Below are 10638 nucleotides of genomic sequence, written 5' to 3' on the forward strand. Positions count from 1 at the left end.
AGTGAAAAACTGCTCGGTTTTTTTTTTTAACAATGTTTCAACTTGAGATTCGATGCAGAAGTTTATTTAGTTTGTCCAAATATTAAATCTGGGTAAACGTAATACTTCCTCAATTTTTTTGAATTTCGTATTAATCTTGTTTTTAAGGAACGTATTAATGAACTTAATAGACAATCTTTCAAACCACCGAGAGAATTTTTCTCACGTGAATAACGAACGTTATCAATATATCGATGCAGGAAACACCCAGTCCAGCTTAGCGCCTGTAATGGTTAATATTTCCCTTTGTCTTAACGGGAGGTAACTAGATAAGGAATTTTCTTACAAAACTCCTATTTCTAATAACCAAGAACAAAGATCAGTTAATTAAGTCTGTTGAATAGCTGAATTTTGGGCATGTCTGTTTTGTTTGTTTTTTAATTTCACGCAAAGCTACTCGAGGGCTATCTGCGCTAGCCATCCCTAATTTAGCAGTGTAAGACTAGAGGGAAGGCAGCTAGTCACCACCACCGACCGCCAACTCTTTAACTACTCTTTTGCCAACGAATAATGGGATTGACCGTCACATTTTGATGCCTCCATGGCTGATAAAGCGAGTATGTTTTGTGCGATGGGGGTTCGAATCTACGACCCTCAGATTACGAGTCGAGCGCCTTAACCACCTTGTCATGCCGGGCCGAGGAGGAGTGAAGTAGGTGGCGAATTAAAGGTTTAATCTATTTTTTATTTGTCTGTCTGTTTCTTTGTACTTAGACACAAAACTGTACAGTGGGCTATCTGTGCTGTGCCAATCACAGATATCGGAACTTGATTTTTATCGCTATTAGTTTGCAGTCATCCCGCGTGCAATAACAGAAAGTTTTATATACGTCACGATATGTCCTACTCTTTTAATGATTTTATTTTAAACTGTTAGAAATATTTACTTTTATAAAAATGAAAGAATCTTCATAATAAAAGGAATAGATCTCATTAACCTCCCTTGATAACTGCAGATAACGTATTTTTTTTCTCATGTCAACGAAAGCAATGATTTCCTGCAACAAACTTTTTAATCAGTCTTCATACAACCATAGCGCATTTCAACATTAAAGTTCCTCACGCGCATACTCAGTTTATTGTATTCGGTCCAAGAAGTGCGCAACACGTGCCTGTGAAACAGACTGAGACATACGAACTGACAAATAAGTAAGGTAAAGTCCAGCACATTTATATTTTACCGTAATTAACGCTTCAACAGCAAAATATCGGAAGTGTCTCATAGAATCAAACTCTCTTTCAGGTTTTTAATAAATTATATAGAATATATCCGTTTGTGATAGGACTAAACAGTTCACAAGAATGATCGAAAAAGTGGAGAGACTTTCGAACGATTCTCTAAGCGATTTTCTTATGGTGGAGATTAATGACACCTTACTTGTTCAAAACGTCAGTAAAACCGTGAGACACCAGCAGAGTTTGTATGACCAGCCTGTGATTAAAAACGTACGAGTCACTACGCTATGGATTCTAGCAGTTCTGGGATTCATAGGAAACGTAGTCGTGCTATTCTGGTTGTTGAACCATCGGGCCAGAAAATCACGTGTACTACGACTTTTCCTTAACCTAACAATAGCAGACGTGCTGGTAACAGTATGTGCTACTGGTCCCCAGCTGGTGTGGGAGTATTATGGCCGAGAATGGAGGGCAGGGGATTTTGTTTGTCGGTTGGTGAAGTTCCTACAGACCTTCTCTATCTGTGCTTCTAATTATCTTATATCAGCCATTGCTTTAGACCGTTATAGAGCTATCCGAAGACCGCTGTCTCCTCCATGGAAGGTAGGATCACTTTAGAAAGTTAATGAGACTATGAAATTGAATAAATAACGCTTATTTCAGTAAAATCATGTTTATAACTTCATTATCCTTTCATTTGATATTTATAATAAATTGAAGAAAGTAAAATATAACATTATTGGAAAGACACTTGATTAAGAAATAAATCAGTCAAGATCATTCAAAGATTCTTAGATCTCTTTAGGGTTAGGTTGATGATGTGATAGTTTATAACAAAAGGTGTTCAAATAATTTTCAAAATAATTATTTACGTCCTAAAACTTGAATTTTACACAATTTACATGAATTATGTTTTATTTTCTAACCGAATAATTCATAATTTGATTTGTATTAAGAAGCGAAATCATTTTCTATCTCAATGATTTACTTCAGTGTAAAAACCAATAGTACGAAAAACGGCTAACGTTAATAGATATTCTGATAGTCACAACGTTTCGGAGGAAGGGTGTCCTGGCTCGAAACGTTATGAAAATTACAACTTGTATTTAATATCAGCTATTTTTCGTGGCATAAGTTTTCACTTATTTGTTTTCTAGTTTATTGTAAAACGGTAATTTGTTAAACAGACTGATTTCATGAATCAGTTAATTTGAGCAAGATAAGAAAACTGTATCTTAAATCTTATATATTTTTAAATCCCAGTATGATTTCTGCATCGTACTAAGTGTTGAGGCGAAATAAACACATTTTGATGGGTTTTTTTATTAAATCGCATTAGACGCTTGGTAGGATAAAATGACTACATTTTCAAACAAATACATACAAATCATATCCGAATTATTTTGCTGAACTGTATTTGGACAGAGAATCAATGCACAAAAACATGAACGATATTTAAAACAAATTAATTTGAAGACCATCCATTAATATATTATGAATAACAACATAATTTAATCTGCTTACAGATGAGGATTTCAAATACTTTCTGACTTACTTGTAAAAATCATTTTACGTAATATCAGAATAATATTACCGCACATATATATTTGACTAGTATGTTATTAATGTCATTCGCGCGAACATAATAATTATGGAAAAGAAATATATCGAACACCTAACTACTATATATAATTAACAAACTAAAAAACTGCATCTGCTTTTGTAACAAGAAAAGAAAATATTAAAACATTAAATAATTTGTATACGTTTGACAGAATCGCCTTCACATTATCACCCATATTTAGATAAATTATCAGAAAGTACCTACATGCTTTTAGAGCTGCGGTCAAATCCACTATTCGTTGGTGAAAGAGTAGCCCAAGAGTTGGCGGTGGGTGGTGATGACTAGCTGCCTTCCCTCTAGTATTACACTGATAAATTAGGGACGGCTAGCACAGATAGCCCTCGAGTAGCTTTGTGCGAAATTCAAAAACAAACAAACCTAATAAATATTTGAAATTTATTTAATATTTAAAAAAGTTTAAATCAGTTGTGAAGCCATGTGTGATATGATTTGACTGTTACACAGTTTTGCTCTAAAACAAACAGAGGGTAGTCCGAAGAGGGAAAACGAATCCAGAATTTTAGTCTCTAGTCTTACTGCTGTCTCACCAACGGACACGATATGGATATCAGTTCTTGTTGTTTATATTACTGGGTGATAATACAATTAGAAATAATTTGCAAGTCTCTTATTTTCTGTAACGTTTAGTAAATGATTAAAAATTTGTTTATTAAACATGTATGTCAAATATGGAGTTGAATGTGAAGTAATTAAAGGTATTTCACAAGGAAAACTTAGGAGTTCAATGATACTCACCACTTGTAGTCTCACCAAATTATCAAACTTCTTCTCACCACGTCCAGTTATGCTCAACTGACGACAATACAATTTTACAGTAGCCTTGCAGCGTAATTACCATTTCAGAAGGCTTAGTCGTACCGATATCCTGTCAAAAGCACACCACTTCTTCTTGCATACTTTCCATAATTTATTTAGTTTACGAAAACAATAACTTCCTTGCTACAATTCCAGGTGGGTAAGGTGTTCAACTCGTAATCCAAGGGTCGCGTGTTCGAATCCCCGTTACACCAAATGTACTCCTTTTTCAGCTGTTGGAGCGTTATAATGTGACGGTAAATTCCACTATTCGTTGGTAAAATAGTAGACCAAAAGTGGACGGTGGTTGATGATGACTAGCTGCCTTATTACACTGCTAAATTAGGGACGGCTAGTGCAGATAGCCCTCGGATAGCTTTGCGCGAAATTAAAAACAAACAAACAAACTTTCCAATATGTCTGAAAAATATGAAAAAAACCTAAAGTCAAGAACGAGACTAGCGTCTTCCACTCATTTCAACTAATCACAGGCTAGATAAATAATTTGAGTGTACGGAAAAAGATTCAGTAATCTAAAACTATCTTAATTTATCCTATTCCATTAACTGTCCTCTATGAAGTATTCACATCTGTTATATAACTCTATCTCTCTGCTCTGTTATACGCAAAATAATGAATAGTTTATCAGAACGGAATGAATGTCGTAAAACATCTTGTAAATTATCAAGAATGTCGAAATATTGACAACAAGGAAAGAAATATTTACATCCACAGTAAGTCGTTGAAATAAACTGAGACTAGATTGGGATATTTTTTCTGAGAGACTAACGTGGTTATCCAGTAATTTCCAGTTAGTATCACCATATGAATGCCACCAAATAGCAACCGTGGACATGAAAGGTTAATTAAAACGTGTGGATTCACAAAAGGAAATGAACTTACCTGAAAGTACATTTCTGCAGTGGAGACACATACCTACTGATAAGTTTATACTAGAATACTCATTAGAATAAAGATACACTTGTTTACCTTTAGAAACAATGAAATGCTAATTTGAAGTAGTGACAACTAATACACACATCAGGGAGCAAATGAATGACCACAAGTGTACAAACTCCTTATATGTAACATACGTTTACTCTGAGTGGAGTCTAGTGGCATCAGTGTTACCATGTGAGTGTTTTAAGCGTCGTGTCCCAACATCGTGGAGAGTATTTGAATTTATATATGTGAATAACCTATGCACTAAGAAATAAATATCGTACTATCTGGGCGTATCCAGACTTATCAATAATGTCATAACATGAAATGTGCTAGAAAAGACTTTAATGGTCAATCATTCCAGTCTCAACTTCACAAGGTTAATATTATTTGGATAAATACCCGTTACTGCTTTGTGCATATATGACGTATGATCCAATCATAGGTATGCGTGATGTTGTTGTAACATTCGGGAATAATACACCATACGTTTCTGCTCTGTTACGACGGTACTATACCAGCACACACAAAAAGTCGTACATGAGGGGTAAAGTTCCGAGCTTGAAGATCATACATATTGTACTATCAGGGAAGTGCTCCACATCAGTCTTATATTAGTACAAGTTATGCTAACTGTGTCTTCATTGATGTGGCATTCATCGGCTAATTAATCCTGTTTGGTTACGACGTCGTGCGTCCTGGGTAGCACGTGAGGTGCTGCTGTAGAAGTGAGTGAGCGACATTATATGAACATCAGTGATATTTAACCTACAACGTCTTTGTACGAACGAAACTTAATTATTTTCCAATATTTCAATATGAATAAATATACTGTCCCTTATTAACATGATCACTCATACATTCGATCCATTGCCCTCGTTATCTTGACTAATTAATTATTCCTGAGAGGTTATATATTGTGACAAATTTAGTAGTTATACACATGATACACAGCAAGTTTTCGAAATGTTGATAATATCTGTTGATGCAGTTGGTTAGTTTATGACTGGAAAGTAATGTCGTATCCCTTTCTGATAAAGAGTGTTCATAGAGAGAAACTTTCGTATAGAAGGAAAACACTCGCACAACAGACTCATTAAGACAGTAACTAGTTCGAAAATATTGTCCTAAGTCATTAACAATGTTTCATCTCAAGATAATGACCGTGATAAAGAAAGTCTTTGTTATAAAGATGGGCATGTCTTTTCGATAATAAACAAGAATTTCAAATTTGTGGAAACTTGCATGCCTCCAGGCTCAAATCCAAACGAATAGTTGTTTTCACGAAAAATATGTGACAGTAATCACATTTGATTACGTAACTATAAAACCCAAGAATGCAACTAATATAGACAGTCGCGCCTCTGTTGCGTTTAAAAGTGTCCTTGGAGGTCTTGGAAGGACGATGAAGATATATCAAAGGTTTAGGATTGTGTTTGATGCGTTGCGAAGACGTTTGTTGCAATAAAAACTGGAACGTTGAGCAATACTTCCTTTAAACATTGTTATTACCAAATACGATTAACCGTGGGTGTCTATCGTTTATTACCAACACTGTTTTGCTCGGTAAGAAGTAATGGTACAATGTTTGTACTTAAATAAATACACAATATCAACTTTCTTTTTTTTACTTTAAATGAGTCGACTGCTTTTAATAAGCGGTCTGCTGTAATAAAAATCTCCTTTGCAACCATTACTCGTGACAAACAGAAATCGTGAAAAATACAGATCTGTAAATTAACCATGACGAACAGATGCTATCTACTAGAAAAAGTTACAGCTAGTCCCGGCACGACCAGGTGGTTAAGATGCTCGACTCCTAATCCAAGGGTCCCTGGTTCAAATTCCGTCACACCAAACATGCTTTGTTTCAGCCGTATGGGCATTAAAAAGCGCGATCAATCACACTATTCGTTGTTAAAAGAGTAGCCCAAAAGCTGGCGGAGGCGGTGATGACTAGTTGTCTTCACTGTAGTCTTACACTGCTAAATTGGGGACAGCTAGCGCAGACAGCCCTCGGATTACCAGACAAGTGTTTTAACCACCTGGCCATGCCGGGCACACATGTAACATCCGGGTTTGCATTTTCTACGGTGGACACAACAAATAGCCCAATGTGGCTTTGCTCTAAGCCAACCAAACAAATCTCTTAGCATTTTTTGAAAATTAGTTATTATTTTGGGGCTTTTCCTAGCAAAGTACACTTTCCAAAACTCACTATAGTAGTTATAAATGAATAATCTTCGACCATTTTATTAAATAATATCAATGTATAGTTTAATGCATTACATATTTCACAGTTTAATTGTGCTACAGGTACATTATAACCTTTAGAGTACTGAATTAAAAATACCTTTAATAATTAACAACTGTAGTTAATACAGTAATAATTACGCTTCATTATCTCAAAATGTTATATATGTATGAATAACACATAATGTGTTTTCATCTTTCAAATTAATTATTTTTCCTGCTTTAAAATAATGGTGTCTATTTTTTTCTTTGTTCCCATTAGACTAATGATCATATTTTATGATCAGAAGTTTTGATAAAAGCAAAAACTTTTCGTAATTGTTATGATTATTTTAGTGCTTTGTAGAAACTTCAAACGTTCCAATTCATTTTCTAATTCATTTCATGTATTAATTAGATAAGTTGTATTGTGAAAAGACAGATATAGGAAACATAGCTCAGAAGATTAAAGCGCACAATATTTTTATTAATTCTTTTCTCTTCTTAATATAAAAAGCATGTGTGGTAAAATTAAATCCAAAATTAAAGTGTAGCATATCTTTGTTATGAGAGATGAATTACTCTAGAAAAGGATAGTTTAATTCATATTAATATTCAACATACATGTTAAACTACCACGTTATTTGTATCTCAGAACGGCTGGTGTGGGTATTAACATTTTTTTTACAAGTAAAAAACAACGTTTCGACCTTCCTAAGTCGACTTCAGGTTAACAAATAAGAGTTTTGTTTGTTTGTTTGTTTTTGAAATTCGCACAAAGCTACTCGAGGGCTATCTGTGCTAGCCGTCCCTAATTTAGCAGTGTAAAACTAGAGAGAAAGCAGCTAGTCATCACCACCCACCGCCAACTCTTGAGCTACTCTTTTACCATCTAAAAGTGGGATTGACCGTCACATTATAACGCCCCCCACGGCTGAAAGGGCGAGAATGTTTGGCGCGACACGGATGCAAACCCGCAACCTTCAGATTACGAGTCGCACGCCTTAACACGCTTGGCCATGCCGAGCCCCAAATAAGAGTTTGCAAACTGACCGTCGCCGGACACGTGTCTTTCTTTCAAGTGGGTTTCTTGTTATAAATTCATTTGCTTTATGGGGCTAATTAGATTAGATTTAGCAATTTTTTATCTTCATCTAACACTTCTTGATTTCAGGTTTAATAGTAAGTACACTTCGAAGTCTTATGAATCAGTACTGATCTATATATAATTGACTATTGCAAAACAATAGAACTGTAAATAACCACTATATTTGTTGAAATGATCAAGTGGATATGGTTAGTTATCGTACAACGTTGAGGAACACATAAACGAGACTCATAATTAAACATCTCAAAAACTTGATAGAATGCAAATATCCAACTGCACCTTGTGGCAGTCATTTCGTCTGTTTTGTTTTAATGAATAATATATACATACTATTTAAGTCATACAATTCTTATGTACGAGTTTTAATTTCTATTTTAAACAGATGTTTCATAATACTCTCGGGCATTTCCACGTATTTATGGAGAATTTCTTCAATTACAAACATCTCTCTTAGAATAATGATAAACGTGTAAACGTCTATGAATTATCACTTTCTATTACGTTAATGGAATATGAATCAACAAATCATGGTGATTCTAAAAATGTGATTGGTTTCAGGTTCCAACAAGATCAACATTTATGATATATTTAAAAAATGTTATCGTTTGTGGGAAGTAATTTTACAATAATTTATTATGTTATTTAAAGCAGAAATATTTAATATATAATAATCTATTCTACTCAACATCATACACATATTTTTTATTATTTAATATAACAAATATCGCATCATACATAAAGGAGTTCAATTTTCGGCCCGGCATGGCCAAGCGTGTTAAGGCGTGGAACTCGCAATCTGAGGGTCGCGGGTTCGCATCCCCGTCGCGTCAAACATGCTCGCCCTTTCAGCCGTGGGGGCGTTATAATGTTTCGGTCAATCCAACTATTCGTTGGTAAAAGAGTAGCCCCAGAGTTGGCGGTGGGTGGTGATGACTAGCTGCCTTCCCTCTAGTGTCACATTGCTAAAGTAGAGACTGCTAGCGCAGATAAACCTCTGGTAACTTTGTGCGAAATATCAAAATCAAACAAACAGTTCAATTTTCCTATACTCTCAACCCTTCCGCTTAAAGTATTTTGTGAAAAGCGTATGTATGGTTCAGAATTGTGACGTAAACATGTTTAAAATTTGTTCTACTCTAAAAAGCGTTGTCTAACAAAGTGCTAATCAATATTCATGTGTTTTTTTATTGCTTCTACTAATGTTGATTTTTTTTCTCTGATAGACTCTCCATCTGGCTACCTGGAGCTGGCTGTTAGCTGGTTTGACCAACTTTTCTTGTTTCTTTCTTTTTCGCCAAATGGATTATCAGAATCAAAGCGTCTGCAGAAATATTTTGTATGATGTCCCTGCTGTCTTTCTTAAAGTCTATCTAACAGTTGTAGTTGTGCTAGTCTTCATCATTCCCTTATTGGTCATCAGTATTTGTTACACCAGATTAATCCAGAAGATCTCTGAGAAGGCAGAAGAAATTGTCTATCAGACAAAGTTCGGGAATGGTGCACGTGTAGATAGATTTGCATTACGACGTTTACCCAACAACTGCTTATCACGAGCTAAGCAGAAAACTTTACGAATGACGTTTGTGATCATTACATCTTTTTTGCTCTGCAGCTCACCTTATTGTATCGTTGAAATGTGGAGAATGTATGGTAACCCCACCTATATGAGTGCTATGACTTATTCAATCCTTGCTGCCTTAGCGGTTTCCAACTCTTCCACAAATCCATTTGTCTTTCTCTTTTTTAATTGCACTATAAACGTCAGGCGTCCAGCTAGAGTCCTCAGTTGACAACACAGTAATTCTCCCAAGTTTAGATTCTTCAAGCCTAAATTCCGCCAACAGAAGGAAGTCTCGTGTCCTCAACAGAATGATAAAGAAAGATCGGGTTTCGCAGAGATTCTTCTCGATCTAAAGTCGAGAGAGACATCAATGGCCAGTAGCTGCTTCAACAACAACACACGTCACCAAATGATCAGAAGGCAAAGCCGTCATCAGAAAACCAAACATTTCATGGAGACTCAAAGGCTCTGAATATATGTTTTCAACATTTATATATTTTCTGATCTATCAACTTGAATACGCGGCGTCATTTATTTTACACTCCATTAAATGTCTCTGGATATTAAACTGTGATTGGTATGATGGTTCAAAGTATATTTCAACATAGTTGAATATATGAACAGTAAAAGCAGTATGTGTTCTTGATATGTACTTATATATATATATGCTTTATGATTTAATCTTATATATTATGATGTTACATATTATACCTAAGGGGTAAAATCCAATCAGTGTGTAGAAATGGAATATACTTTCACCTATGAATATTACAGTTAAACCAGAACCTTTGAAAGTAGAGGATGTCAAGTTCTTGACTCAGTCCTTTCTATTGTTATTCCTTCATCGATACAATAAAGAGATTACAATTTCATTGTAAGTAGGTCACATTTTGAGTTCAGCCTTGGAATTCTTACATTAGCAAGGACAATGAATTATCGGAAAGAGATCATAGGATGGTTATATAATGGTGTCTAGAATGGAGGGGGTTCTCATAAGAGGAGAGGTTGAAATCTCTCAAATTGTTTTATCTTGAAAAGAAAACAGTTAGAGGGAAATCTGACTGAGATGCTTAAGATTATAGAGACAATTAATAGTGTTAATAAATCACCTGTTTTTCATGCTTAGCGGTAAGAATAGAG

At 35.1% G+C, this 10638-nt stretch overlaps 1 protein-coding gene across 1 annotated transcript; it reads left to right on the forward strand.

Moving 5' to 3' along the window:
* The first annotated feature begins 1341 nt into the window (after positions 1-1341).
* On the forward strand, positions 1342-10638 carry LOC143248165 (oxytocin receptor-like). Its single transcript, XM_076496596.1, has 2 exons — positions 1342-1818; positions 9161-10638. The coding sequence occupies exons 1-2, from the start codon at positions 1342-1344 to the stop codon at positions 9725-9727; spliced, it is 1044 nt and encodes a 347-aa protein (XP_076352711.1). The 3' UTR covers positions 9728-10638.

This window comes from Tachypleus tridentatus, chromosome 4 (assembly GCF_004210375.1).
Source record: "Tachypleus tridentatus isolate NWPU-2018 chromosome 4, ASM421037v1, whole genome shotgun sequence".
NCBI classification, from domain to species: domain Eukaryota; kingdom Metazoa; phylum Arthropoda; class Merostomata; order Xiphosura; family Limulidae; genus Tachypleus; species Tachypleus tridentatus.

Coding starts and splice junctions, on each gene's coding strand:
- LOC143248165 (XM_076496596.1), top strand. CDS start 1,342: ATGATCGAAAAAGTGGAGAGACTTTCGAACGATTCTCTAAGCGATTTT. Junction 1,819..9,160: donor CGCTGTCTCCTCCATGGAAG/GTAGGATCACTT, acceptor TTTCTCTGATAG/ACTCTCCATCTGGCTACCTG.